Source organism: Aspergillus sydowii (genome assembly GCF_001890705.1).
Source record: "Aspergillus sydowii CBS 593.65 unplaced genomic scaffold ASPSYscaffold_3, whole genome shotgun sequence".
NCBI lineage: Eukaryota > Fungi > Ascomycota > Eurotiomycetes > Eurotiales > Aspergillaceae > Aspergillus > Aspergillus sydowii.
Genome location: NW_024467861.1, coordinates 1,258,162 through 1,285,191, shown reverse-complemented (window position 1 = coordinate 1,285,191; position 27,030 = coordinate 1,258,162). Strand labels below are relative to the sequence as shown.

General features: G+C 50.4%; 13 protein-coding genes across 13 annotated transcripts; 7 read left to right on the top strand and 6 right to left on the bottom strand.

Moving 5' to 3' along the window:
- Positions 1 to 820: 820 nt before the first annotated feature.
- On the top strand, positions 821 to 1,916 carry ipp1 (inorganic diphosphatase IPP1; the record flags this gene model as incomplete). The annotated part of the gene is made up of 5 exons (XM_040851828.1): positions 821 to 997; positions 1,055 to 1,174; positions 1,236 to 1,579; positions 1,633 to 1,716; positions 1,775 to 1,916. 5 exons carry the CDS (start codon positions 821 to 823, stop codon positions 1,914 to 1,916), a joined length of 867 nt encoding a protein of 288 aa, XP_040704597.1.
- A 367-nt stretch (positions 1,917 to 2,283) lies between these two features.
- ASPSYDRAFT_66686 (mitochondrial 54S ribosomal mL53 protein) lies at positions 2,284 to 3,148 on the bottom strand. The gene is made up of 2 exons (XM_040850365.1): positions 3,013 to 3,148; positions 2,284 to 2,949 (listed from the first exon to the last, which is right to left on the bottom strand). The coding sequence occupies exon 2, from the start codon at positions 2,911 to 2,913 to the stop codon at positions 2,593 to 2,595; it is 321 nt and encodes a 106-aa protein (XP_040704596.1). The 5' UTR covers positions 2,914 to 2,949; positions 3,013 to 3,148; the 3' UTR covers positions 2,284 to 2,592.
- Positions 3,149 to 3,422: 274 nt separating this feature from the next.
- Positions 3,423 to 6,280, top strand: ASPSYDRAFT_56283 (putative protein transport membrane glycoprotein Sec20; the record flags this gene model as incomplete). The annotated part of the gene is made up of 7 exons (XM_040849187.1): positions 3,423 to 3,736; positions 3,802 to 4,049; positions 4,105 to 4,646; positions 4,980 to 5,074; positions 5,128 to 5,206; positions 5,265 to 6,065; positions 6,116 to 6,280. 7 exons carry the CDS (start codon positions 3,423 to 3,425, stop codon positions 6,278 to 6,280), a joined length of 2,244 nt encoding a protein of 747 aa, XP_040704595.1.
- Positions 6,281 to 6,610: 330 nt separating this feature from the next.
- ASPSYDRAFT_765194 (4-nitrophenylphosphatase) lies at positions 6,611 to 8,215 on the top strand. The gene is made up of 5 exons (XM_040850862.1): positions 6,611 to 7,005; positions 7,069 to 7,090; positions 7,187 to 7,255; positions 7,322 to 7,413; positions 7,489 to 8,215. Exons 1-5 carry the CDS (start codon positions 6,940 to 6,942, stop codon positions 8,158 to 8,160), a joined length of 921 nt encoding a protein of 306 aa, XP_040704594.1. The 5' UTR covers positions 6,611 to 6,939; the 3' UTR covers positions 8,161 to 8,215.
- A 54-nt stretch (positions 8,216 to 8,269) lies between these two features.
- Positions 8,270 to 9,606, bottom strand: ASPSYDRAFT_130422 (uncharacterized protein; the record flags this gene model as incomplete). Its single annotated transcript, XM_040840560.1, has 1 exon — positions 8,270 to 9,606. The coding sequence occupies exon 1, from the start codon at positions 9,539 to 9,541 to the stop codon at positions 8,270 to 8,272; it is 1,272 nt and encodes a 423-aa protein (XP_040704593.1). The 5' UTR covers positions 9,542 to 9,606.
- A 145-nt stretch (positions 9,607 to 9,751) lies between these two features.
- ASPSYDRAFT_87362 (ATP-dependent Clp protease proteolytic subunit) lies at positions 9,752 to 10,756 on the top strand (the record flags this gene model as incomplete). The annotated part of the gene is made up of 5 exons (XM_040851827.1): positions 9,752 to 9,895; positions 9,952 to 9,970; positions 10,029 to 10,054; positions 10,111 to 10,252; positions 10,347 to 10,756. 5 exons carry the CDS (start codon positions 9,752 to 9,754, stop codon positions 10,754 to 10,756), a joined length of 741 nt encoding a protein of 246 aa, XP_040704592.1.
- A 414-nt stretch (positions 10,757 to 11,170) lies between these two features.
- ASPSYDRAFT_148050 (DEAD/DEAH box helicase) lies at positions 11,171 to 14,506 on the bottom strand (the record flags this gene model as incomplete). The annotated part of the gene is made up of 1 exon (XM_040841775.1): positions 11,171 to 14,506. One exon carries the CDS (start codon positions 14,504 to 14,506, stop codon positions 11,171 to 11,173), a length of 3,336 nt encoding a protein of 1,111 aa, XP_040704591.1.
- A 1,725-nt stretch (positions 14,507 to 16,231) lies between these two features.
- Positions 16,232 to 17,904, top strand: ASPSYDRAFT_147772 (uncharacterized protein; the record flags this gene model as incomplete). The annotated part of the gene is made up of 3 exons (XM_040841750.1): positions 16,232 to 16,673; positions 16,731 to 17,122; positions 17,179 to 17,904. 3 exons carry the CDS (start codon positions 16,232 to 16,234, stop codon positions 17,902 to 17,904), a joined length of 1,560 nt encoding a protein of 519 aa, XP_040704590.1.
- Positions 17,905 to 18,664: 760 nt separating this feature from the next.
- ASPSYDRAFT_87359 (vacuolar ATPase assembly integral membrane protein VMA21) lies at positions 18,665 to 19,232 on the top strand (the record flags this gene model as incomplete). The annotated part of the gene is made up of 3 exons (XM_040851826.1): positions 18,665 to 18,774; positions 18,906 to 18,991; positions 19,093 to 19,232. 3 exons carry the CDS (start codon positions 18,665 to 18,667, stop codon positions 19,230 to 19,232), a joined length of 336 nt encoding a protein of 111 aa, XP_040704589.1.
- Positions 19,233 to 19,539: 307 nt separating this feature from the next.
- On the bottom strand, positions 19,540 to 20,351 carry ASPSYDRAFT_198391 (putative cystathionine beta-synthase (beta-thionase); the record flags this gene model as incomplete). The annotated part of the gene is made up of 2 exons (XM_040843756.1): positions 20,052 to 20,351; positions 19,540 to 19,971 (listed from the first exon to the last, which is right to left on the bottom strand). Exons 1-2 carry the CDS (start codon positions 20,154 to 20,156, stop codon positions 19,540 to 19,542), a joined length of 537 nt encoding a protein of 178 aa, XP_040704588.1. The 5' UTR covers positions 20,157 to 20,351.
- A 177-nt stretch (positions 20,352 to 20,528) lies between these two features.
- On the bottom strand, positions 20,529 to 22,127 carry ASPSYDRAFT_198390 (putative oxidative stress response protein Oxr1; the record flags this gene model as incomplete). The annotated part of the gene is made up of 2 exons (XM_040843755.1): positions 20,529 to 21,024; positions 21,106 to 22,127. The coding sequence occupies 2 exons, from the start codon at positions 22,125 to 22,127 to the stop codon at positions 20,880 to 20,882; spliced, it is 1,167 nt and encodes a 388-aa protein (XP_040704587.1). The 3' UTR covers positions 20,529 to 20,879.
- A 258-nt stretch (positions 22,128 to 22,385) lies between these two features.
- ASPSYDRAFT_42563 (putative endosome-associated ubiquitin isopeptidase (AmsH)) lies at positions 22,386 to 24,497 on the bottom strand. The gene is made up of 2 exons (XM_040846480.1): positions 24,086 to 24,497; positions 22,386 to 24,016 (listed from the first exon to the last, which is right to left on the bottom strand). Exons 1-2 carry the CDS (start codon positions 24,230 to 24,232, stop codon positions 22,520 to 22,522), a joined length of 1,644 nt encoding a protein of 547 aa, XP_040704586.1. The 5' UTR covers positions 24,233 to 24,497; the 3' UTR covers positions 22,386 to 22,519.
- Positions 24,498 to 24,510: 13 nt separating this feature from the next.
- On the top strand, positions 24,511 to 27,028 carry ASPSYDRAFT_77171 (uncharacterized protein). The gene is made up of 2 exons (XM_040850885.1): positions 24,511 to 24,807; positions 24,865 to 27,028. The coding sequence occupies exons 1-2, from the start codon at positions 24,684 to 24,686 to the stop codon at positions 26,655 to 26,657; spliced, it is 1,917 nt and encodes a 638-aa protein (XP_040704585.1). The 5' UTR covers positions 24,511 to 24,683; the 3' UTR covers positions 26,658 to 27,028.
- Positions 27,029 to 27,030: the final 2 nt, after the last annotated feature.

The window sequence follows — 27,030 nt, the reverse complement described above, 5'->3', positions numbered from 1 at the left end:
ATAGACATACCTTAAATGATGGTGCTGATGGCGTGGGCAGATAGTTTCCATCATATAGTAGCGTACTTTAATTGTGTAACTTGCAGGTATCAATAATTACGGGCCGAGCCATCTTCCATCCAACGAGCTCTAAATTTTGCTGCCAGATTTGCTATCTCAGGATCTGGATTCAGAACCGCCCCTGCAAAGAAGACAAGATTGAGTCGGTTGCTGTACCTCGATAGATAGCTTCAGTAGAGGTCCTCGGAGCCTAACAATCACATTGTTGTCGGATTTCAGAACGACCCTGAATTAACCTCGGGAGGTTTGTGACCGAATTTCTTTCCGACCAACTTCCACCATCCATCCCTTATAAACCTCAACGGCGCATCGCCTCCGGTCCTATGGTAAGCTTCCCGAATTTGCCTCGCCCAGCTTCCACCGTCCAATTGACCCGATCGGCAAGGTCTCTGCGTCTCTAAGTCGGTTCCCCCCTTCGATGCTCGCGGGAACAAGCATCCTTGTCCAAGGAATACGTACTACAGCTCCATTGACCCGGCGACTGCTGCCCACCGCCTGTCCGACCCTCGCCCTCACTCGCTGTTCGCCCGCGCCTCGTCGCACATCAGCAACACTGGCTCCCCCCACTAAACAAGCCCCTCCCTCCTCTCCCTCCTCCTCCTCCTCCTCCTCCTCTCTCTCTCTCTCTTCCTCTAACCCACCCCAATCCTTGTCATACTCTGCAGCCTCTCGAATTGATCGTTCGATTGCTTCCGTAACAAATCGTGCCGCTCTAGTCTCTAGACATTTTGCTACCTCCGCTACCCCGCCGTCTTCCACAATGTCCTATACCGTCCGCAAGATCGGCCAGCCCTTCACCCTGGAGCACCGGGTGTACATCGAGAAGGATGGCCAGCCTGTCTCTCCCTTCCACGATATCCCCCTCTATGCCAACGCTGAGAAGACAGTCCTCAACATGATCGTTGAGATTCCCCGCTGGACCAACGCCAAGCAGGAGGTATGCGCTTCGAAACCCCGCCAGCGGAAACTGTCGCTGACCAAGCATTGTGTTTAGATCTCCAAGGAGGAGTTCCTCAACCCCATCAAGCAGGACACCAAGAAGGGCAAGCTTCGCTACGTTCGCAACTGCTTCCCCCACAAGGGTTACCTCTGGAACTACGGTGCCTTCCCCCAGGTACGTTGAAAAGCGCAAAAAAGTTTACACCGTGTCACGCAAGACTCTAATTCCGCGATAGACCTGGGAAGACCCCAATGTCGTCCACCCCGAGACCAAGGCCAAGGGTGACAACGACCCTCTCGATGTCTGCGAGATTGGTGAGCTTGTTGGCTACCCCGGCCAGGTCAAGCAGGTCAAGGTTCTTGGTGTGATGGCTCTGCTCGACGAGGAAGAGACCGACTGGAAGGTCATCGTCATTGATGTCAACGACCCTCTTGCCCCTAAGCTCAACGACATTGAGGATGTTGAGCGCCACCTTCCCGGTCTCCTCCGTGCCACCAACGAGTGGTTCCGTATCTACAAAATCCCCGACGGCAAGCCCGAGAACCAGTTCGCCTTCTCTGGTGAGGCCAAGAACAAGAAGTAAGTTTTGACTGCATTGAGGATGTGATTGTATAAAATCTGACCATCTGTAGGTACGCCGAGGAGGTTATCCACGAGTGTGCTGATGCCTGGGAGAAGCTTATCACTGGAAAGTCTGACCGTGGCGACATCAGCCTGTAAGTAATGATCCTGTCTGCAAAACACCATAATCAAGGATGCTAACATAAATTATAGTGCCAGCTCCACTCTCGAGAACTCCGCTGACCGCGCCGACCCCTCCAAGCTCGCTACCATCCCCAAGGGCGAGAACCTCCCCCCTGCTCCCGTTGATGGCACCATTGACAAGTGGTTCTTCATCTCTGGTGCTGCTGTGTAAATCAATGTCAAGCAAAAATTATAAATGCCAAGTTTTTGCAACGCCTAGCGACTGAACATATAAATTCCCATCGGTTAGAGAAACAATACATTGCAATTGGTCTACCGTATTTCATACCTTTAAAAGATACAAAAGCCCCAGCATTAGAGAATGTTACCAGGAAAGTCTTTGCGAAGCCTTGCATTTAGGTCGTGATGCTATCCAACCAAACCAGTAATGCCTTGCACGGAAAGTTTACCATCAACCGGCCGAACCGCTACTAGCTGGTCATGGGGTGAAATATGATCAATTCGTGAATCATGGCTCTGGGTGGTCTTCATTGGCATATATCAGATGGGGACGGCGCTAATATAGTACATGACATCCGCATCGAAGTAAATCGAGTATTTTAAATAAGTCATATAGAAGCCGCGCCGCATGGACAGTCAGATGGCACGTTTTCACATCGCTTCTAACGTCTGTTCCTCTTAAAGATATGCAGAGTATTCTAATGCAAGCAAATTAACATCCTAGCGCCAATGGCATGATATATTCGCAAATCAATCCAGAATAAATAAAAGTAGGTGCTTCGTAAATATACAAGATAAAAATACACCCAACCCCCCACCCCGGAAACCCAGAAATAAACCTCTATTGCTCTGATATCTCTGCTCCGTCATCTCACTTCGTGCCACAACTAACCCTGCAAACTCTGATCGCGCTCAATACCTCTCCCGATTCGGGAAATCTCATTGACCACATCTCCAATCTTCAGCTGGCGCTTCCCGACCTCGAACTTCACTTCCTTTCCCCCCTTGAACCCAACCGTGATCTCGGGCTCTTTCGTGGAGGTCCGCGGTAGCTGTGTGACTTTGATGTCGATATGTGTCGGACTGCTGGCGGGGGTTGTGGAGGGATTGCGGAGGAGGGAGAGGATAAGGCGGCATGGTCGCGAGGAGCGGGCGAACGGGTTGAACGTTGTGCGGAGAGTGGTTATTGTTTGAAGAGGGATTGCCATTTTGCTGGATAGGGACCTGTTGGTCGCGATGTGCTTCTGGAGGCTGTTCGTTAGTTGAGGTTGGTAGGTAGGTTAGGGGTGCGAGGGACTGGAACGTACCGGTAATGGGAGATTGTTGTCGTATTTGAGGTAGTTTAAATTGTATACAGAGGTATTTAACCTCGACTGAGAGCAGTTTATGCGTCAATTGAACGGCTGGCCTTGTTGTCTTCGCAATTCGCTTTTTGGGCGGGAAAATCCGCGGACAAATTGGAGTGGTCGGATCGGAGCACCTCCAGTTTGCATTGCATGCAAACTCCCGCCGTCAGGCTTCAGGAACCGATGACGATGGCCCGCAACGGAATTGGACACATGGATTCTCTTGATATTCTGGATTAGAGCTTGCATAACGCCTGAATTTTTTCTTCACAAAACTGTTTGTCTATTTTATGATGCGACATTAACGAGACTGCGACATACACTAAATCTGGGCTTCCTACATACCCTACACGATTGCAAACGTCGCGGCAATGTCAACCATTCCCGCACTCCAAACTCGGCTCAAAGAGCTATCTGCTGCTCTCGCTCAAATACAACCACTTGTTTCTCGGCTACACAGCTTTAATGTTACCGTTGGGCAGGGGGATGAAGCCCGCCTCGAGCTTGGAGGAGAAATCCATGCCCGACTGAAGGATGCTGAGGATGAGTTTGAATTATTAAAGGACGATGTCGACGCTCTAGAAGCGCCGACAGACTCTAGAAGAAAGGGAGTGGATTCAGAAAAGGAGACGGAGAAAGAGCGGGTTGTTGCGTTGGCTCGGCGATTAGCGAGTGACATGAAAAGGTGGGTAGCCTTACCCAACTTGGGAGTTTCTATACATCGTTACTAATTGTAATACTGTTTTATAGGACGCGAGGCGACTTCCGCAATGCACAGTTACAAGCGAAGCGGAATTCCGAAATTGCTCGACGCAAGGAACGGGAATTACTCCTCTCAAGATCGGAGAGCGTCGAAAGGCGAAACCCCACAAAGGAGAAGTTGACGCAGGATGATATCGTCAAGAATGCCTCGCGAGATGTCACCACTGCGTTGAGGCGAACGCACCATCTTATGCAGGCTGAGCTTTCCCGGAGCCAGTTTGCACAAGAGACGTTAGGTATGTTTCTGACTCGCTCGAGTTGAAAGGACACTGTTTTAACAAGCCTATGCAGAACAATCTGGCGCTGCCCTATCTTCCCTATCGGAATCTTATACCAGCCTTGATACACTTCTCTCGTCATCACGCAACCTTGTTGGTTCTCTTCTGCGTTCGCAAAAGTCAGATACCTGGTATCTGGAGACGGCGTTCTACATCCTAATTGGAACAATTTCCTGGCTAGTTTTCCGAAGGCTCCTGTATGGGCCGCTTTGGTGGGTAGTATGGATGCCATTCAAACTGATCCTGCGAGTCGTTTTTGGTGTTTCGGGGACTGTGGGCATCGCTAGCAAAGCTATTGAGTCTTCAGCGACTACTGGGACGTCTGAAATGTTGGTCCAGGAAACACCGGCTTTAAGTCATGTACCAGAAGCCAAGGTCCATGGCGTTCCCGACCAGATCCCAGGAATGGAATCGGCGGACCGGGACTGGATAATTGATAAAATTGGTGAGATAGTGGAGGATAACGAGGAATCAGAAAACCTGGACGATTTTATCCCGGAGGAGCGGCTGCGAGAGGCGGAGATACCTTCGAATACCAAGAAAAGGATGTTTGAGGCGACCCCGGAAGTAGTGCAGCGCCCACGGGATGAATTATAGACAGATAATTTAAGCTACGATAATAATGAAACAGAAAGACAATTCAATAATGGTCCATTGCATAGCTGTGCAGTCTGCTGAGGAGTTGTAGATCGAGTTCAGATTGGGCTAAATTGATTTCTTGGCAAACGCGTATTGGAGTGGAGACGCGTTCTTTGATGGCCCTTGCGACCCGAGCTTCATCAAGCTTCGTGAGCAATCTTTACCTGATTGCCGTCCAGCAACAGAACTCAATATCAGACAGCCAAGCTGTAGAATTCTAACATGGCAGCTAATTTCTTCAACAATAAGGCCCGCGCGGCCGCCGTGTCCAGCGGCAGCTCAAAGCCAAAACCAACAGAAGGAAAGGAAGAACAATCGCGACTGCAACCATGGGTTGAGAAATAGTATGTTATCACGCCGGATGAGAATCGTGACAGGATAATATTGACAATATTAGCCGTCCAAAAACATTAGATGATGTCGCGGCCCAAGCTCACACAACGAAAGTGCTCCAACGAACACTGCAAGCTTCTAACGTACGACACCTCTGCGCAGATGCTGCGTGAAGATCCATACTAACAATTCGCTTTACAGCTACCTCACATGCTCTTCTACGGCCCTCCAGGGACCGGAAAGACATCAACTATCCTCGCTCTCGCCAAATCCCTCTTCGGCCCTGCCCTCTACAAATCTCGCATCCTCGAACTCAACGCATCGGACGAACGTGGTATCGGGATCGTCCGTGAAAAAGTAAAAGGTTTCGCCCGTGTGCAGCTTAGCCACCCTACGGGGGTAGATGCCGAATACCTTGAAAAGCACCCGTGCCCTCCCTTCAAAATTATCATTCTCGATGAAGCGGACAGCATGACTCAGGATGCACAGTCCGCTCTTCGCCGCACAATGGAGCAATACAGTCGGATAACCCGTTTCTGTCTGGTCTGCAACTATGTTACTCGAATCATTGAGCCGCTTGCTAGTCGGTGCAGCAAGTTCCGCTTCAAACCGTTGGATAACTCAGCTGCTGGGGACCGATTGTCGGAGATTGCGCGGACGGAAGGATTATCACTCGAGGATGGCGTTGTTGATAAATTGATATCCTGCAGCGATGGTGATCTGCGACGTGCCATCACATACATGCAGAGCGCAGCAAGGTTGATAGGAGCGGCACAGACTGGGAAGAATGACGGGGAAGACGAGGAAATGAAGGACCAAGGGTCTGACACGATCACAGTTCGAACTATTGAGGAAATAGCTGGCGTGGTTCCTGAGAGTGTTCTGGATGGATTAATTCAGTCAATGCAGCCGAAGAAGATTGGCTCGCCATATGAGGATGTTTCCAAAGTGGTCACAGACATTGTGGCGGACGGTTGGAGTGCGACGCAGGTTCTTTTACAGGTATACATTCTCCGAGCCCGTTGTCCACACCTGATACTGACTATTAACAGCTTTATCGACGAGTTATCTACAATGACGCAATCCCCGATATCCAGAAAAACAAGATTGTGCTAGTGTTTTCAGAAATGGACAAGCGGCTAGTCGACGGTGCCGATGAACATTTATCGATTCTTGATGTTGCTCTTAAGATTTCCGGAATTATTGGTGGATCCTGAAGGCCATTTTGAGCTGGAATATCGGCAGGGAGTTTGTTACCCTAACAATTCGTGCTCTCGAATATCATGGATGCATGTAACCTGGCCCCATGTAGGTACATTCGAGGTGGCCAGACCGAGGGCAATGGCCGTTCTTTGGACGCTCTGGGAACTATGCTATATCCCGCCGGAGGACATTGTCACATCCAATCTACGAGGCTTGCTATATTTTGTACTAGGAGCTGACTCATCTAGAATAATGACTGCATGAACTGACTCTGTCCACCATGGTACCGTAGGATAGCCTCCCCGGACACCCGTTATAATCCAAGCACGCCTGAATCTCCCCGGAGTAAATGAGTTGACTTATCCTGTATGATTATAACACAACAAAGGTATCCAAAATGCCAAAGTTACACCAAACCTGTTCGTCGTCCGGCGTACGTCGGAGTGAAGACATCCGTCGACAATGGGCCGTGTCCGCCTTCCGAGCGATGACGGCGAACTGTCCGATCATTAAAATTGCGCCGGCTCTGCCTTTTCTCACCCAAAAGCTTCACTTGTACGATAACTTGCAACATAGAAACCTTCCATCTCTATAGAAAGTTCAACACCCTTCTCTTCATCCTCACCGTTCTTCCTTCTTCCTCGATCTTGATCTGGCCGTCCTGAGCCCCGCAATGACCGTACCCCGCTACCTGTCCGGCGACGCTGCGGGCATCCGCGAATTCTTGGATAAGTTTGATGTAAGACTTCTTGTGTTGATTTTCCATGGAAATATTTACTTACGGCTGACTTTTCTGGAACAGGTATTCCTGTTTGACTGCGACGGTTCGTTATCCTCATTTATAATCTTCCCGCAGTCTTTCGTCGCGGACTACACCACCTTAAAGAATGACGCTGACATGGGAGGATAACCTATACTAGGCGTACTATGGTCTGGTGATCATGTATTCCCGGGGACAGTCGAGACTTTAGAGTTGCTGCGATCAAGTGGTATGCCTATACACCGACAGGCCGAACCGGAGCTGCATCACTAATACACCTCTCTCCGGTTACCAGGAAAACAAATTGTATTTGTCACGAACAATAGCACCAAGTCGCGAGCGGATTATAAGAAGAAGCTAGAGGCATTGGGAATTCCGGCTACCACGGTATGTACATGCGGCCCATTCATCACTCCCAACTTCGTAGGGGAGAACAGGATTAACATGAAGTGAACGATATAGGAAGAAATCTTCTCATCCTCCTACAGCGCTTCAATCTACATCTCCCGCATCCTTGACCTCCCACCCAACAAGCGCAAGGTCTTCGTCATCGGCGAAACCGGCATCGAGCAGGAACTCCACTCCGAGAACGTCCCCTTCATCGGCGGCACAGACCCCTCGTTCCGGCGAGACATCAATCCGGAGGATTACAAGCGCATCGCCACAGGTGATGAATCCCTGCTGGACCCAGAAGTTGGGGTCGTTCTTGTTGGGTTGGATTTCCATCTGAACTACCTGAAGCTTTCGCTAGCGTACCACTATGTGCGACGCGGAGCGGTATTTCTAGCGACGAATATCGACTCGACGTTGCCGAATTCGGGGACTTTCTTCCCTGGTGCGGGATCTATGAGTGCGCCATTGATTTTCATGCTGGGTAAGGACCCTGTGTCGCTTGGGAAGCCAAACCAGGCGATGATGGATGCGATTGAGGGCAAGTTCCACTTTGATCGGAGTCGCGCGTGCATGGTTGGGGATCGCGCGAATACCGATATCCGGTTCGGGTTGGAGGGGAAGCTAGGTGGGACTTTGGGTGTTCTTACAGGTGTCAGTAGCAAGGAGGACTTTGTGAATGGGCCTACTCGACCGATGGTGTACTTGGATAAACTTTCGGATCTTCTTCATGCTGCGAGATGAGCACGCATGATGTGTGCACGTATGGATTGTTGGTAGATATAGAAATAGAGTATAGGTTCGGTAGTATAGAAAAATACAGCGAGCATGCCAGAACTTGGGGCCTACAGATTCAACGCTTTGAAAGCGTTGGCCTAAGGTACCCCTGAAGATGCCATAAACCCAGAACTGCATCAACAGTAATCTTGTTAGATGATCTGAGGAGCACCGCAGACTTCTGGAACCGTGGATGATAAGCTCGAATCTCCTCAAGCTCGGTTTTGGAAAAGAGCCGTGAAAGATCGAAAACAGGAACTTTCCTATCTATCCCCGGGAGTGTGACGATTTCTGGCGCAATAGTCGCCTCGCCAGTACTGGAACCAATCCCACTACCAGTGTCATCCCCAAAAACTAGGAAAACACCGCGCTCGATGCCTTCGAATGCCACCCCTCGGGCTGTCTCCTCCATTGTTAATCCCTCCAGAAGGGTTTCTCCCGAATACGGGTACGGAGTATCAAAAGATACCCAGACGTTATTCACATCTCGCTTCTTAAACCCGTCCGAGGCACTCTTTAACTGCTTCATCACCTCTTTACGCTTCATCCTCAGCACGAAATCGGGCATATCAAATCGCCAGGCCAGACGCGATTCACAGGCTGAAGTAAGGGGCCCCAACGGAGATTTCCAACGGAGGGGAATCATGGGCAAGAAAGGCGAGTGTTTTGACTTGCGGCTGCGTATTACCGCGTTTGAGATTTTCTGGAGGATGGGCATGCGGTCGACTATGCGAAGTCTGAGGCTGCGGCGAGCGGCCGCCTTTCCATTGCCCTTTTCAGATGGGCCTGCCAAATAATCTTTTATGAGGTTAATGGGGAGGATCCACAACCCTTTGCCTTCTTGTTTTATTTTTTCGATGGGAGTGTCGGGTCGCGATTTTGGGTCGAGGTTGGAGCTTGCCGCGGAGGCGGGCTGTTCTACCAATCCCCATTCTGTTAAGAAGGCCTTGGGCATCCGCATTCCTGTGGCGCTGCACATGCGGACTGGAGATGCGAGTGCCACGGCCCATGGGTTGTTGCTGAGATCGGAGTCGGAGAGGTCATCGCGTGTGGGCAGGCGTTTCTTGCGGTGACGGATGGCGCGGCCGGGATTCGGGTGTGTTATAAGGGGCGATTGAGGCAGAAGTTGGGACGGCGGAGTCATAGCACCAGCACTATCGGTGTCATCGCCGCGGGTTTTGCTGTGATCTCTGGTGGTTGCATTGTGGTCGTCCTGGACACGGCCGTTGCTAGAATGCACGCGACGCGACAAAAAGCCAGGATTGGACGAGCCGGATGGAAGAAATAATTGGCGGAAGATACGGAGACGCCATTGAGCGTATGGAACACGGCTGTGGAGGTGCTCCATGGCGAAATAAAGGAGGTTGAACGAAAGGAGAGCTGAGGAAATGCAGAGCGGAAGCTGCGATTTTTAGTCTCCGCTCCGCAGTTCAAAGTTGGCAGCTCCAACTCCAACTTTAACTCCAACACCGCGGAGCTTCATCTACCGACCCCATTCCTCAAACACTCTTTCTCCTTCCTGCTCTCTCATATCCAATCCTTATTCCTCAGAATCACCATGAATGTAAGCCGCTCATTACAGCGACTCGGTCTCCTCTCCTCTCGCCCTTCAGTGAGGAGCTTCTCGAGCTCCCTCCGAGTTCGGTCGTCCGCGCAGCCTCCGCGGGGCTGGACCCCAACACCCTTCGTAACGGAGACAGTGGTAAGCATTTCTCTTCACTTACATGCAATTGGAGAACAGATAGTAACGATATATAGGGAGGTGGCTGGCACACCTGTACGTGAATCTCTTCAACCAATTACACAAGCACTCTCTAACCACAGATCTTATACAGACGACATCTTCTCCAGACTCCTCAAGGTACATATATAACACTTTTCTGTGCGTTTGGGCGCTACATACTGATTTTAAAATAGGAACGAATTATCTGTCTAAATGGAGAAGTCGACGAAACCATGTCCGCGTCCATCGTGGCGCAACTCCTCTTCCTCGAAGCCGATAACCCGCAGAAACCAATCCACCTCTATATCAACTCCCCCGGAGGTTCTGTAACGGCCGGTATGTCTCTTCCTATATAGCAGCCAACCGAGACCCGCCGTGGATGGTTATCAAGGATGGAGTAACTGATCTGGTTTGATTTAATTCGGAGCAGGCCTCGCTATCTACGACACCATGACCTACATCGCTTCTCCAGTATCCACAATCTGCGTCGGCCAAGCCGCCTCCATGGGCTCCCTGCTTCTTTGCGGTGGAAACGCTGGCCAGCGCTACTGTCTTCCACACTCGTCGATTATGATTCACCAGCCGTCTGGTGGATACTTCGGGCAAGCGACGGACATTGCGATCCATGCGAAGGAGATTCTGCGGGTGCGGCACCAGCTGAACCAGATCTATAAAACCCACTTAACGGGGAAGAAGGAGATGTCGATCGACGAAATTGAGAAGTTGATGGAACGGGATTACTTCATGGGGGCGCAGGAAGCGCTGGATTTGGGGATTGTGGATAAGATTCTGGACCGCAGGGTTCAGAACCCTGCGAACGGGGAAGGAAACAAGGAGTAAGGATAGACAAAGCCGAGAAATCTACTAAGGAGGAGGAAGGTGTTTATACCCGTGGCATATTCCCTTTTTATGATACTTCAAATGTAATATTAGGTTACCGGTATGTATGACAAAATCTCAATGCTCATGAACCTGCAAGTCTAATAATGAGGCCCAAGTATGGTGGGAAATAAAAACCGAAAAACGCCCCTAATATATCAAGAATCGCATCCCCAGGTTAGATCCAGCAGTAGGACCAATGTACCTTTATGCAACAAATGCATCCAATCCAACAAGACAAACCATCCCCAATTAACTAGCTGTAAGTGCGTCACGCCACAAAATGAAGTAACGCAAATGTCTAGATCGCACCGCTAATGAACAATTAATCTAGATGACAATCAAACTCGAAAAAGGAATAAATGAGGTAGACAATCAGGATGTTCCCTCCTTCTGCGAGATATCCGCAAGAACCATCTCCTCGACGGCCTTCATCCCGGCTTCTTCGGATTTCTTGGAATCAGCACCCTCCTCCCCGGCAACAGCTTGGTCGAGAGCCAGCTTTGTCTGTCCGAGCGCATAAATCTGTTCTTCGATCGTGCCCTTGGTCACCATGCGAATGACTTCGACCTCACGAGTTTGACCAACACGGTGGGCGCGGTTTTCAGCCTGGACATCTTCCTGTGGGTTGAAACTGGAGTCAAAGATAATAACCTTGTTTGCACACGCCAGGTTGATTCCAGCACCACCAGCCTTGGTGGAAAGGAGGAATACCGGAATATCAGTTCTCTCGTGGAAGGCATCCATGATAGATTGACGATCCTCGACGCTTGTTGTCCCGTCAAGACGAACAAACTCTAGATGCTGGTTCTCGAGCACATCTTCAAGAATGTCCATGACCATTCGGAATTGCGAGAAGACGAGGGCGCGCTCACCGTTCTCCTTGAAACGCCGGAGCAGCTCGCACAGTTTATTAACTTTGCCGGAATCCATCCACTCGTTGTTCTTAAGAGCAAACTTTCCAATTGACTTGGGGTTATCCAAGCATAACTGGTGGCATTCGAAATCGCTGTAATTTTGTAATTCCTCGAAGATCGTGTTCGGATCGGACAGCGCCCATTTTTCCTCTTGCAGACAAGCCTTGGACATCCGCATGAGGATCTTATCATCGTAATGTCTTCGGCGCAAGAGTGGATGGATGGCTGCTTGGCGAAGCTTCATCAAAATGTTCGCTGATCTGTTACCTGTCTTCTTCCCGGCCGCCCTGTCTTCCAAGAGTTGTTTAACCTCATTTTGTTCGTGTTCATAGATGCCTCGCTGAGCAGCGTTCATCTCACAGTATTCGACGTGAGAGGTTTTCGCAGGCAAATCGATGACTTGGTGCTTCTTTCGCCGAAGAACAAATGGCTTGAGCATCGACTTCGCTCTTTCAATTCTTTGCACAGAAAGGAGTGCCGAATGCGATTCGTCAACGGTCTTTGCTTTGTTCGAGAAGACGTACTGGAGATCGTCCTTGCGATCCTGGAAAACTTTTGGAAGAATAAAACCGAGCAAGGAAGCAAGCTCCTGGAGGTTGTTTTGGAGCGGCGTACCCGTCAAAAGAAGTCTAAACCGAGCGCGGATTCTGATCAACTTCTCATATAAGACCGAAGTGCTGCTCTTGAGCATGTGGCCTTCATCAAAAATGCAAGCGCAGAAATCCATATTGCGGAGGAAGTGCGCGTCAACTTTGCCCTTTGCAATCGTATAGGTCGTGATAACAACATTGATCTCGTCCCTGTTATCCTCGATTTGTTCACGGATCTGGGCGCGTACATTCTGGTCGGCGTAGTACGGCATCACCGAAAGTGTGGGACAGAACTTTTGGAATTCGCGAAGCCAGTTTTCAATGGTTGAAGATGGCACAACGACAAGATGCGGGCCCTTGATGCCTTTCTCATATAGATGAGCCAGAAACGCTATTACTTGGCAGGTCTTTCCAAGACCCATGTCGTCTGCCAATATACAGCTGAGCTCCTTCTCGAACAGCAATGACAGCCAATTGATACCGACGATCTGATAGTTCTTCATTTTAAGATCGCCAGCCATAATCCCAGGCTGTGGGATAAAACGAACTTTCCGAGATCGAGATCCTGGCCCGTCACTGTCCTCGTCAGATCGTTGACTAGCGGGTGTCCCAATACCGGAGTCATGAGAAACCGAGGGCTCCAGGGACACAAGCTCAAGCTCCCCTTCGCGCTTGCCGAACATGTCAACTCCCCATTTCTTCATTTCTGTCGCAATTGGTTTACCCAACGATTCGCATTCGGCAACCAATGAATCCACAGCTTCATATCCAACCCACATATCAAGGCACTTGTCAACTATACGATCACCAACCGGCTTAGGTGCCTTGCGTTTCCTGCTTGTCTTGGTAGTTGTCTCTTCTGTAGGCGGAGCCGGAATGACGCGAACTTCTTCTAGGGAAGAAAATGGCCGCTTCGTAATTATATACTCGGCGAGGTCCTCGGTTATCGCGGCCAGATCTGCAAGGCTTGGGGCGCCACATTTATTGAAGAAGTCAAGAACCTTCGTCTCTAGGCCTCCACCCTCTTGGGCATCAAATGCAGAGTCGGAGTCATCAGAAATAACCAAAGGCGCCTCGGGAGACTCGGATCGTGCGGGCGATGGACGCCTGCGTCCTTGCACTAGTCGACCGAAGCCCTTCTTAGCAGGCGCTTCGTCCTGGGTGGGACTTGACGGCACTGGCGACTCTCTAGATTTTGGCCCTCGAATCAACCGCTTTCGCGGCTTCGATCCCTCCTCTACTTGTTGAGAAGGCTTCTGTGGTGGCCCCTTCGGAAGATTCATCGCCGTCCATTTGTCCTGGATCCTCCCTCGGGCTTTGATATTTTGTTTTGCAGGAGCTATGGGCGACGTCTTCTTATTTATACTTAACTCATCCTCTGATGAGATAGCATATCCGTTTTGATCTTCGATGCTGGCCAGATAGTCCATCGCATCATCGTACCTCCCTTTCTTCTCCAGAAGCGCCTGTACACAATCATATACTGAATTTTGCGGCAGAACCTTCAGCATCCTCTCCACCTTCACTCGCATTTGATAGTCATCGATATCCTGCAATGACAGTGACTGCGAGCCCACTGGCTGGGCGCGCGAAGGGCCATCTTGACGAGCTCTTTTAATGGCAACCCCTTTGGGGGTAGGGTCCATATCTGCAGCGGATCTCTTGGCATTCGACGGGTCGTAAACGGCGGACGAGGTGATCTCTTTGAATCGATCGATCGGCGTTGCCTTTTCCGGGCTCTTTGATGATTTGGCAAACATCGCTGGCTTGATGTCCGTACTCATCACGGCGTCGTCATCGGAAGAACCTCCCCGGTAAGTCGGACCGTCATCGTCTAAGTCAATTACGGGCGCACGCTTTGCAGGTGGGCAAAATTGAGTACCGTTGGGAGCCATCAGACTGGAAAGACGACCAGGGCCGGTTGGGGAAGGGCGCGAAGGAGATGAGGGGGCCTTCAACGGGGAAGAAGCTGCAACTTGTACAACACTCTTGCCCGACTGAGGAACATCGACAATTTGGGTGGGCTGTGTAAATCGTTGTGTTGTGGGTGTCAACGATTGTGTTGCAAGCATGTGTTGGGGAGGGTTCGCAGGGAGGGTGGCGATCGTCTCATACCCTGCATCCTCGTCGGCCATATTGGCAGGAGGCGTGCTATGGACGATTTTTCTGTTGCTGACGGGGGTGTCAGGGACCGTGTCTTCCATGGTGGGCAGCTAAAGAGTGAAAGAATGCTGAAGTGTCCCAAGATGGTTGTCTACCTGTTTCCACCTCCAGGTCGTTCGGCGGAAAGAAAAGAGAGCAGCCCAGTTCGGATTCTCCAAGGCGACTTTTTCTGCCTCTCCGCAAAATCGCGCTGACGCGCCTCGTCACGTGATACCGTGAATCAATTAAGACCAACTAGGAAGGCAGTCATTGTACGATGTGAAGCCTGCTGCGTTTGTCTTTTGTACTGCTCATGTAAATCTCTCGTCTACTGAGACTTAAATGACGAGTTAGTGGCTGAGCTGGCTCGTCGACAGCGTCGTCTTTAAGAATGTAGGCGGTGGATACCATACTGCCATACTCATGGCGCAAGGATTCCGATAACATGGTTGCGAGAGAAATGAACAAGAAGAGATATGAGAGTGAGAGATAATAGATGCAATTACAAAGAAACGTACGTGGCTGTTTCAGTAAATATGAAAATACCGAGATTGATAGCTGAGTTGTGTATAGAGTGGCATACTACTGGGAACCCTAAGTAACAACAATCTGACACCTCAGGCAGCGGAATTACTAACGCACCTTCCGATGGTATTTATTTCTAGTCTCTACATTTTGCTTCTGCGCTCTTTGTAGTCCCTCCCATGATAGCATGAAGCTGAGCTTCTCTGGAGTGACCAAACACCGCGATACCAATGCATGGCGCTAGCTGCTATGGCAGATGCCCTTTTACGAGAATCGGCTTTTGAGTGAACAGCCGGCAAGAGCAGTATCAGGCCTATCAGCATTTTTGCCGACTATATGACCTGCTCGGGCCTCTCAAAGGAACTTTGAAAGTGCGTACTCTGAGCCCAATGATCTAGTCCGGTTATGGTAGCTTTTGGCGTTAATGTGGCGTTCTTAGACGGGAAGAATTCTATTTAACCGTGGCATGATGGTTTCTTCAAGTATGGGAAAAACATCCCCTATGCGTAAATTCTCACAAGGATGCCTGCATTTTGATGATATGTCAGATCTGCTTAGATACACGATCTTTGGTCTCGGCTGAGGCCCGCAACGGCCTACAGAATACATCGACACTACTCTGCGTGGAGCCGACATTAGGAGCAGCAAAGGTCGGCAGGAAGGTCAAATAGGCCGATTCGCCGGGGCCAGTAAGTATTCTCACTTTTCTCAAACGGAGGCTTGCTCTGTCGTCTGACACTCCTATACAGTACACCGTCCAATTATCCAGTGAGCCGAGGCGTTCTGGCCGACAAAAGAGGGGAATAGAACGATTGATGGAAATGTTGTGGATCGCAGACCCTTGCACCCTCAGCCTTGGCCGTCTTGGAGATCTTGGCTGGGAACAGCACCGGGGGCGGGGATACTGGAAACAGTCAAGAACTGAGTTCCTTCGTCTTGGCCTCCCTCCCTCTTGGCTTGTTTAGGCTAAGGCAAGCTTCGTGACACCTGAGAATGGGCAAAACCCCGGCGGCACAACGCTGGGACCCTGCCTAATGAGAAGCGGCTGGTCGTCCGATGTCTCGTCTTTACAGCCAATTCACAAGTGCAATGTCTGTTGGTGCTGAAGCAAAGCTCCCGCCGGTCCATACTCCGGCTCTCAGCTTTTCCTATTAAAGAGTGGTGGAACTGCCCATTCCCTCCGCCGCCTCTGCCTCTCTCTCAACTGACTGTGTTCATGAGAACTTCGTACTGGGGCCAAGTGCAGATTAACCAGCGCCACCATGAAGTTCCCTAAAATCTATAACACGTACTTCGTGGCGTTTATCGCCACCGTTGGTGGAATGTTGTTCGGATTTGATATTTCTTCCATGTCCGCAATCATCGGTACAGATCAGTACAAAGAATATTTTGATAACCCGGCAGGTCTCCGTCAGGGTGCTATCGGCTCTTCTCTCGCTGCGGGATCGGTGGTGGGATCCGCCATGGCAGGTTTCGTCTCTGACAAGATAGGTCGCCGCGATTCGATTGCGTTTGCTTGTGTCTGGTGGCTTGTTGGTACCGCTGTCCAAACGGCAACCAATGGCTTTGGGTCATTGATTGCTGGGCGCGTCTTGAACGGAGTTTGCGTTGGAATTACTAGCTCTCAAGTACCTGTCTACCTTGCAGAGATCGCCAGAAAGGAGAAGCGCGGACAGCTCATTGTCATTCAACAATTGGCAATTGGTAAGTCCTAAAATAATGGCCGTCCAAACTTTCGTTCATCCGACTAACCTGCCTCAGAATGGGGTATTTTGATCATGTACTTTGTAGGATATGGCTGCCACTACATCGACGGAGATGCCTCTTTCCGGACCGCCTGGGGAATACAATTCGTTCCTTGTGTCTTCCTTATCATTGGCTTGCCATTTCTTCCGCGCTCTCCTAGATGGCTTGCCAAGGTCAACCGTACCGAGGAGGCTATCCAGACCCTCGCCAATATACAGGCTGGCGGTAACCGTGATGACCCGCTTGTCGTTGCAGAATGGGAAGAAATCACGACAGTGCTTCAGGCGGAGCGCAATGCCTATCCTGGCTGGCGCAAATTTGTCTACAATGGCATGTGGAAGCGGACCCTCGCTGGCTTTACGGTGCAAATGTGGCAGCAGAATTCGGGAGCTAACGTGATGACCTATGTAAGCCATGATCCCCGATTGATTAGGACTTGTATCTTTGATCTAACCTGAAACAGTATGTTGTGTATATCTTTATGATGGCAAACTTGACGGGCAACATCAACCTTATCTCCTCCGGCATCCAGTACGCACTTTTCATCATCTTCACGACTTTCATTTTCTTCTACATTGATAAGACCGGCCGCCGCCCACTCCTTATATATGGCGCCCTTCTCATGGGGGTTTGTCATTTTGTCGTCGCTGGTATTCTTTCATCTGGCGAGTACGTTCCTGGGGGCGTTGACGGCGACGAAAATGTGTTGATACGAGTCGTGGGATCAAAATCCCATACTGTCATTGCGTTTTCGTATTTGCTTATTATTGTCTACGCATTGACCCTAGCACCCGTGTGCTGGGTCTACGCAGCAGAGGTCTGGTCTCTAGAGACTCGTGCCAATGGCATGGGTATCGCGGCGATTGGCAACTGGCTCTTCAACTTCGCTCTGGGCCTTTATATCCCGCCCGGATTTCAGAATGTCACTTGGAAGATGTTCCTGATCTTCGGTATCATGTGCATCCTCGCTAGCGTACATTTCTTCTTAGCATACCCTGAGACCTGCGGAAAGACGCTTGAAGAGATCGAAGAGATGTTCGCACCGGGGGGACCGAAGCCCTGGCACACAAAGCCCGGCCACTCTAAGCTTGATGCACACGTTGAAGAAGTCCGCGTACACAATAAGCAAATTAACTTCGACACTATGGAAATCAAGTCTGGGGCTGAAGTGGCTGATAGGACTGCTTGAATGGGGTGCTCCAACAGAACTACAGGTCACGTGATACGACTTGCCCTGGATAGCAAAGGCAGCAGCGTGCGTGGCTGGAGGTCAGGTTCAAAGGTCATTATTATTGATTGACTGTACGCAATCTATCTGTTTTGGACGCAAGAAACCCCCAAGATGAAGCGCATGAAAGATGGCCATGGCTAAATTAATAACGGAATGGCGTATGGGTGTGGGAAGAGAGCCGCCATTCTTGAATGAATGAAGGCTCAGGCTGGCTTTCAACGAAGGGCAATCTAATTATATAGCATAATCAAATGTTTAAACTCCTAGATGCTCTCATTACTTGTGGTTTTACTTATAATACCGAACCAGGCTTTCGCCAGGTAACTATAAGGACGACTCTGTTCTTGCAGTTATTGGCACAAGAAAACAGTAAATACAGTCAATCTGAATGAGAATTTTGAATACTAGAAAGCACCCATACCAAAAACTTTCTCGTCAATCTACATTTCCATATTCATTTTGTTATACAGATGAAGCCATAACCAGGACCCGACACCAGCCCTAGGAACCCAATCTGGCTAGCCCGCCAAGACCCTCCATCGATTCCAATGATTTAATCATCCGCAGTTTCTCCACATTCCGCAACATGAACAACACCACCACTCGGTCTAGCTCTCTAAGTTATAGCTGGGTCAGCTTCCAATCTTCCTCCAACGCCAGAAGACAGTTGAGACACAGTCTGAGGCTGCTGTTAATTACAGTTGATATCTTAGCAAACATGGTCATCCGACGACCAGGAAAATCCTACGCAGATGCTGCAGCCCCCGGCTCGACGCCGGGCGAGCAGCCCTCGGAGTTTGACTCTGACACTTCACCTGCTGTTCCGATGTAAGTGGTTCATTGCTATACATTGGTTCCCACTTGTGCCATGATTATATTGTTGCATACTGCCCTATTCTCTAATCATCATTTTATCCTGTTGTAATTCTTGGAAACCAAGCTAATGGGCGTCCGTTCAGGCATGTTATCTGGAAACTCGTCGGGTTTACCATAGCTATGATCACGACACCCGTAGGGATGTATTTTGTTTCGGTTAACTTCGGGGGTGAGTTTACCTTTCCGTTGCATTTCTTATTATCTTATTACCTACGACGAATTTCTTGTTCAACTTGCAATGGCTGCGCGAATGCTGATGTTACTGGAAAGCGAGCACGACTGTTTCTGGGATTATTGCTGCCGTCATGGCTAATGTTATCTTGTTTCTGTATATCTATGTTGCATGGCAGGAGGACAAGGAGGAACGAGAAGCCGAGGCAGCGAAGAAGAAAGGGAAAAAGGCTGAGTAGGCAGGCTGGGTGTCTTGTATATGTACGTAAAGCATTACATGGTTAAGATAATTGCGCTTCGAGCTGCGGTGCTCCTCTTAGATGGTATGTATGTCCAGTTATGAGGATCAAGATATGCGATTGGTATCCATACAATAGGCATTCCGCATGTTAAAGCTCCAGCGATCCGTTAGTTGGGGTCCAACCAAGTATTATGTCCAGTCTATGTTGAATAACTGCGCCTGGGAAAATGCATCGTAACTTCAGAACATGACGGAAAGAGAAAGAACAACGGTCGAAAAGGCAAAAAAAAAAAAAAAAAAGAAAACTATGGCCGTCTTCTGACAAACTCCTCCAAATCAGCCTTTGTCGCAACTCCCAGCACAAACTTGCGCTCCGAATCCGTGACGACCGCAAAATCCTGCTTCTCTCTCTTCTCCCCATTGGCACCGGTATCACTTTCAAAGAACCGCTGCAACTCCTCCAGCGGCGTCTCCATGGTGATAACCTCGTATGTGCCGCGTTTCCGGTTGAAGCGCTGCATCGCAGCCGCAACAGTATCCGATTCCTTGACCGTCCCCGCCGCCAGGAGCTCCTTCAGCCGTGGGATGCTAAGATATCCGAGAAGGGAGCGGTGGGTGGACGAGGTAACGGTGAGGTGTGTGTAATCACGTTCGAATGCTGCGAGGAGCGCGGCAGATATAGGGGTGCTGGGCGAGACGGAGAGTGCTGGGGGCGGATCTAAGTCTTCAACTGTGGCCTTGTTGCGGCGTTAGTGACAAGGTGAATGGATTGGATCTTCCCGCGGAGACGCCGGAAGGGAATGGGCGAGTGACTCACTCCGCGGTATTTGTCGGCCCATGACGATTGTGGGATTGAGTGCGCCGTGCTTGCGTCGAGCTTCTCGCGGACGAAGGCTTCGCTGGCGTTCATGTAGGAGGCCATTTTGGCGGGGTTGAGAGAGGGGTAGAGACAGTGACGGAAAGCTGAATTAGCGGCAGGAAGGATGGTAGTTTCGCGGACAATTGCAATAGCAGTACTGTAGAGAAATCTGATTATACCGCCGAAACGCTATTGCCGCGTCAGAGAGGTTGATAATTATGTGCAGGTTGTTGAAATTGAGCGGATGAAATTGTCAACCAAGGCCGTTGCAGTGACACTGACCCACTCACTTTTGTAGATACGGGTCACATGTCTATACGTCATCTTGCGACAAACACAAACCATGAGTGATGCTTATTTTTATGTTCTATACTTTTGATAAACATAGCCGGGTTGTAAATGCTTTTATTACTTGATATCAAGTGAGCAATAAAACCGCCGTCTACCTCTTTGTTGGATAGAATTTGAGGAAACCAGGCAACTTATTGCCTTGGCACTAAAGGACAATTGGCCGCTAAATAATTTATTTGCAACTGTTATCGTATTCTGACCTTCCTCCAAGTATTAACTATTTTACCAACCAATATACAAAAGTCCACGTCGAGAACAAAGACATGACGGAGACCAGCCGTTTCATGCCCGGGTATTTTATTATATGCTAGTAGATGTGCCGAATTGCAGCTTTCTGTTCCCTTCAATCCATGATTATTATTCCAAACACCGGAGAGGAGAGTCGAGAAATAGAGACGGAAAGCCGATCCTAGAGTTCCAAGTACCTAGGTTGAGCTAGGACCCAACATACCAAACCTCGACACCTAGGACATCGAATTTAACACCCTCGTCAGAGAGTGGTTCGTTCCCGAATGTTTGACACGAGGCACTGACACCTTTTTCGAGAATGGAGTCGAGCCAAAGACCGTAGTGTCCGTCCCTGAAGATAGCAAGTATTAGTTCTGGACTATCATTGCTATTGTGGGGCTACTGGGGTTAAAAGTGGAAGGGAAGGACTTACCCTCCCCCTAGACTGAGAAATCCCGTTTCGCAAAACATCATGTAATCATTTACGCCGCTATAAGGAAACGCCTTAAAGCGGATTCTGTCGGGGGTTGTAGTTCCGCTATTCGTAGGTTGAGACTGTGCCAGGGCGGTCATATGCGGAGAAAGCGATTTCGACTGTAGTTTTTCACCTCTTAGTGTCGTTGATCGACCGACGTTTGTTGTATCCGCGCTTGGTGGTGGGGGAAATCCTGCCTTTTCAAGTGCCTCTTCGGAGTATACGCTCCCATCTCCGTCGAAATTGAGTAGTGAGGGTGGCGGGGGGAGAACGCTGGCTCTCCATAGAAAGCATTCGCCCGTGCCGTAATAATGTGAATCTGGGTGTGGGGGGTCCGTCATATAGGCGCCGAAGACCGTTGATGCTGAGGGGGACGCATCGCGGATGACGAGGACGTAGCCGGCCCTCGGGCTGCGGGATGAGACCTCACGGCAGTTGTCATAGAGTGTCGAGAGGGACGCGCCATCGCGATCGAGGCTATACGCGAGACGCCAGGTGTCAACTAGTTGAAGGCGAGGCGGGACAAGGAGACGGATTTCTTCAGCGAGGGCGCGTGAGAGGAGTTGGTTCTGGGGGGCAAGGGGGATTGGCGTGCTTTCTTCGTTTGCGAGAAGCGTTAGAGGGGTCAGAGGAGGTGGCTGAAAGGGGGAAACCGTGCGGACGGGCGTGAAGACGGGATACTGGGAGGTGGAGGAGATGGAGGAGGATGAAGAGGAGGGGTCGGGGTTGTTGCGACGCAGACGGGACATCATATTGCCGTTGTTGCTGGTTGGGGGGTCGGTTAGACGACGGTAAAGGCCAGAGACAACGTGGGTGACAGGGTAAGAGAAGTAGGAGGCAGCGGATTGATGGGAGTGAGCGTCGTTCGAGCTCTTGCTGTCTTTCGACTCGGGGTGAGGAGGGTCGGTACCCGGCGACGAGGTTGAGGTGGCGGGGGTGGGAGTAGAGGAGGATAAATCACCTTGGGAGGCAGACGACATCGATAACTCCTTTTCTTCAGGGATTGAAATTTCAATTGGTGGGGAGATCGGCCCTGAGATCCAGACCGGGGACGAATGAGGCCAAAGTGGACGGAGTCGAGAGATTGGGAATTCGGGAGAGATGGAGGTGGAGTTGAGGCTGACCATTGGGTTTGGTTCGGCGGGGTTAAAGCTCCTGCCCATCTTGTAAGGCCAACCAGTCACCAGCGGCCGTTGATGCTACGCCTACTTGGGTAAATAGCTTACTCGACATAGCTGCTTTCTTAAATTGTTTTTCATTTTTCTAAACTATCACTGAAAATACCGCGGATCACCTAGACTCGGTGCCTGCACATAGCGAATAAACACTAAGAGGTATCGAAAATGTAAAGGATCATGAGCGTAAATCGTGATCATAGCTTGTTTACCCGCTGGTCGACTGTCTCAAACTCTAGCCCGTTGGCCTCAAATACGTGTCCCGGGCGCAAGGCGTCGGTGTAGAGGTTGGTCTCGGCGTGCGGATGAAACAGCCCCGTCTGAGTACAGCCCAGGACGGATTTGAGCCCCGGCGGGTCTGTCAAGCGGAACACCCCCCAGTTGGGGGTCTGACTCGGTGCACAAACAATTGCAATACTCTCAGGAAGCATTACCTGGTAGCCGCAATGCGTGTGTAGGTCCCTTGAGCTCATGAAGCAGGTCTGGGTGGGGTGCGTATGGATCCAGCCAAGCACCATTAGATCTTCGGAGTCGCAATAATCAAATATTGCGGATTCATTCACTGTCTCACAGGTATCTGACGTAGATATTTGTTCAGGAATAAGGAGTCGGGAGATGAAAAGAGCGTTGGATATCAGTGTACCACAAAGGATGCCACACGTTTCCAAGTTTTTGCGGGTGTTCGATGCAGCGAGAGAAAGGAAATGCGATCGTAGTTGGGGTGGGAGAAAGACAGTGCGGAGCGGAGTCCCGTTCTCAAGATAAGCGGATGGTTTGAATGTGAAACTGGCAGGGTCTAAGCCCTTACGTTTATCATCCGGAGCCACCTTTGTAGGTACTGTTGGTGCAGCTTCTGACAAGATTTCCTGCGGTACTTTGTCTGGGCGAGGTGGTACTCCATCTAGATCAATCGATTGGCTAATCTGGAAACCCTCTTTCGGAGGAAGTGCTGGCGGCGGTTTCGTGAGCTTGCGGGATTCAGCGCGCGGTTTCTCTAACGCAGAAGGCGGGATATCAAGAGGCTTTTGTCGGGGAACAGTCGGGTATTTGTAAGTGGACGTAGACGAAACCTCTGCCAACGGCCGCGTTCCAGACTTGGCTTTCCGACTGTCTGTCTGCGGTCTACCTTCTAGGTTGAGACGCACTTCTTGGATGCGCCGGCTCAGGTCGTCTGGCTCTTTCCCTTCGTTTCGCTGCTGAGCTTCTTCCCAATCTCCCCAGATCCCTGCGGCGCGTCGGCTCGACTCATCCCCATCGCTAAGTTGGCGTATGGCGTTCCTGGCTGTTGCCCTTCGACTGATCTCAGTTCGCGCCAGTTTGACGGCCAGATCACTATCCTTCCCGGCTTCCAGAGGTTCCGTGACGCCCGAAAGCGCAGGGTCGGGAGGGCGTAGCTGTTGACTTGATGCGGCAGGGCTCACTGCAGCCGACGACGACAAGCGGGATTGCCGCTCACGCATCAATTGTGTGTACCGCTCATATCGCTTGTTGATTCTCGGTTTCAGCTTTTCCAGTATCTCCAAATTCTCCTTGACCTCCTTTTCAGCAGTTACCAAAGCTTTCCGCTCTTCTCTCACATCCTTTCCGTCCTTCAAGTCTGGATGGCCGGCTAAATGTACGAGCACCAATTGGGCATGTCGGAATAGGAGTAGGTACGCCTGTTCATCGTGTCCTTCGCGCAGGTAAATCCGCGCCTACCGTTACCAGTTAGCATGTGTTTTTATTAAGAAAAGGGGGGGAGATAGAGGAAATAGGCCACAAACCTCGCGAACGAGTGTAGCAGCGGTCCTCAGCCAGTAACGCAGAGGAACCGAGGGGTTGAATTTGTAATCTTGAGCAAGACGAGTGATTTTCTCCACGCTCTGCGGAGCAGAGGCCCCAGTATTCGGGGGCGAGGATAGGGATGCCATGACAATATGGAGTCCGGTTGGGAGAGCTTGAAGCCGGGAGCCAGGTTCTTCAGGCCGTGAGGCAGGCAGTCGCGGACTAAATATCGAGTCAGGCGAGAGATGTGTTAGGCAGCAGACAGAGTGTGATGTCACGGACGGCTAGACGGATCATAATCAAAAAGAGCTATTCCATCCGCAGAGGAATGGAATGATCAAGGAAAATCTCGAGCCATCGAAGAGGGGCACGTGTGAAGGGGTGATGGAGGATGATGATGGGCAGGTCGGCGGGGCTCCGGAGGTTTTGGTCTCTTCCGCGTCGCAGCTCCGGCGCAAAGCAGAAAAGCTCCCAAAGCTCAAGCTTCTTCCGCACTTGTCGACTACTCAAGCCGCGAAGCGCATTTGATGATGGATTCTCGACCGAACTCCGTCTGATGCTAGCCTTTATTTCTCCTCTACGTCTTTGTCTTTCACTATGTCAATAATCCCTCGATGGGCGCCCGTCAAGCAGTTTCCCATCACTAAGACGCTTCACGGACTCCTTCCCAGAAGCAAGGCGGGGGGCAACAAACCGAATATTGTGAGTGAAGGTCTATGCGGTCAGTCTATCCGTTCCCCTTCTCTGTCTGTGCTGGACTAACACCGATTGTCCATAGACGATATCGTGGAGCGCGTCTCCCCGTTCCTTCGGCGAAACGCTGCGGTCGACATCCTCGATCTATGGCCTGGGCCCGGCCTCTTGTCGTCCAAAATAAATGATTTTTTGAAACCGCGCAGACATGTCCTCATTGAGCCAGATCTTAAATTGCACAAGTCATTCCTTGAACCTTTGTCCGAACGATGCCCAAGTTACAAACTAGTTTCGACGGACCTAACCGCTTTGCGAGACTGGAAAACTGTGCTTACTGAACACTTCCCCGAGCAAGGGCCACCAAGAAAGGAGTCCCAAGCGGCCCTACCAAAAAATAATACGCTGTTAGTTTTGGCCAATCCGCCTGGTCCCCGGAGCGCGAAGGATCATTTCAGCGGCGCGCGATGGATGTCAGTGTTTTTGGAGGAATGTATGCGGCAGGCCGGTCTTCATTCCTACGGGAGCGTACGACTACTGGCATCGTTGTCTTCCCAAGATATTTCAGCAATCCTTCCACGCCACATCAGCGCTCGTGTTCGTCCGTCACTCTTAGCTGAGCAGGTCGCACTTCATACATTCGAGGTAGCATCCTTAGTGGATGACACAAGGGGGAATTGGGGGGTTCAGAAGCAGTGGGATGTGTTAGTTGAGGGCACGGCTCGCGTCCAGAAGAGAACCTCGAACAAAAGAGTCACTGTTCCCAAAGGCAGAGCTTATCCACCAATCGAACGAGCACCTGAGAGTCCGCTACCAGATCGAAAGCGGACACCTTACGCTCCGCGCATCAAGACCCAACAGAACGAAAAATACGTCGAGGTTTTCAAAGATTTCAACAATGCGGACCCAGAAAACGACGACTACGAGAAGCTCAAAAAGAGCCATCGACGCACATGTACCCTTCTCTCGCAAGAAAACAGCCAGACCTACCAGCGTGCCAACCTTATCGCTAAGCAGAACGAAATTGACGACCTGAATAAATCCATCTCGCGGCGTGCGGCAGACCCCAACACCAAACTATGGGCTCTGGAACGCACTGTGACGAGAATTGACAATCTCCGCGAATCAATGAATGAAGAAATATCCAAAACGCATTTTGATATCACTCGCGCACTTCCCCATCTCATGGATGATAGACGCGCGGCCTTTCACACAGGAGACTTCGACGACGCCCTTCTCCTCTTCGACCGCCGCCCCTTCCAACCTCTCGTCATCCATCCCGACGAAATATACCCACGCGAGGTCTATAGGACCTTCGTTTACTTCGAAGCAGACCCCAACCCGCCAGCAGTAGTGCGCTTAAACTGCCTCGACCACGAGAAACGAGAAGTCGCTACTCGGTTCTTCACAGCCTTCACCAACTCCCTACAAACAAACAACCTCCTCACCGTCCCAACCCTAATGGAGCTTTTCTTCCCGAACCACACGGCAAACTCCATTATCAAGGCTATCCCCAGCCTTGCCCAATACGCCTCCAAACGCCCTAAGAAAGACTACGAGTCCCTCCCTACAACCCTGATTTCGGACCTAGACAAACACCCTGAGGACCTACAGCTGACGACCAAGCGCAAATCCACAACATCGTCGGCTAAAGCGGTACAACCAAACCCGATAGCATCGTACCAGGAAAACCTCGACTACGATCTTAGCGATGTCCGTTGCCGCATTCTCTCCATCCCGACTCTCTGGGATCTGTCTATAGAGTACGCGAACACAGGCTCGGATGCTTCTTCTGTGCAACTGAGTCGGTTATTAGGGGGGTCGATGACAAGTGCGCAGACCAGGGAGTTCCTCACTGATGGGACGAGGAAAAAATGGTGATTCATTTTCTTTCTTTTCTTTTCTTTTCTTTCCTTTTTTTTGGTCTTCCCACCTTGTACTTTTATTATATATCTCCCTTCTCTCATTTCTATTGTATTCCGATATTGCATTGTTTGCGTGGATTGGTTGGTTTGTTATGGTGTTAGATGGATAGGAAACGGAGTTCAGCTTGGTTTGGTTGGGGTTCAAGGTTGCTTTGGGTAGGAACCCTTGATTGGAGGTCAGTGCGCCAAATCGCTGATGCATTCGGGTTGTGCCGTATAAATGGAATGTACCATATAGATAGAGATATTTATAAATAGACAGCTAGATTACGGGCATACCAGACTTCTGCTAAGGCCACTTCCTTCTTTAATAGTACTATTACCCGCTA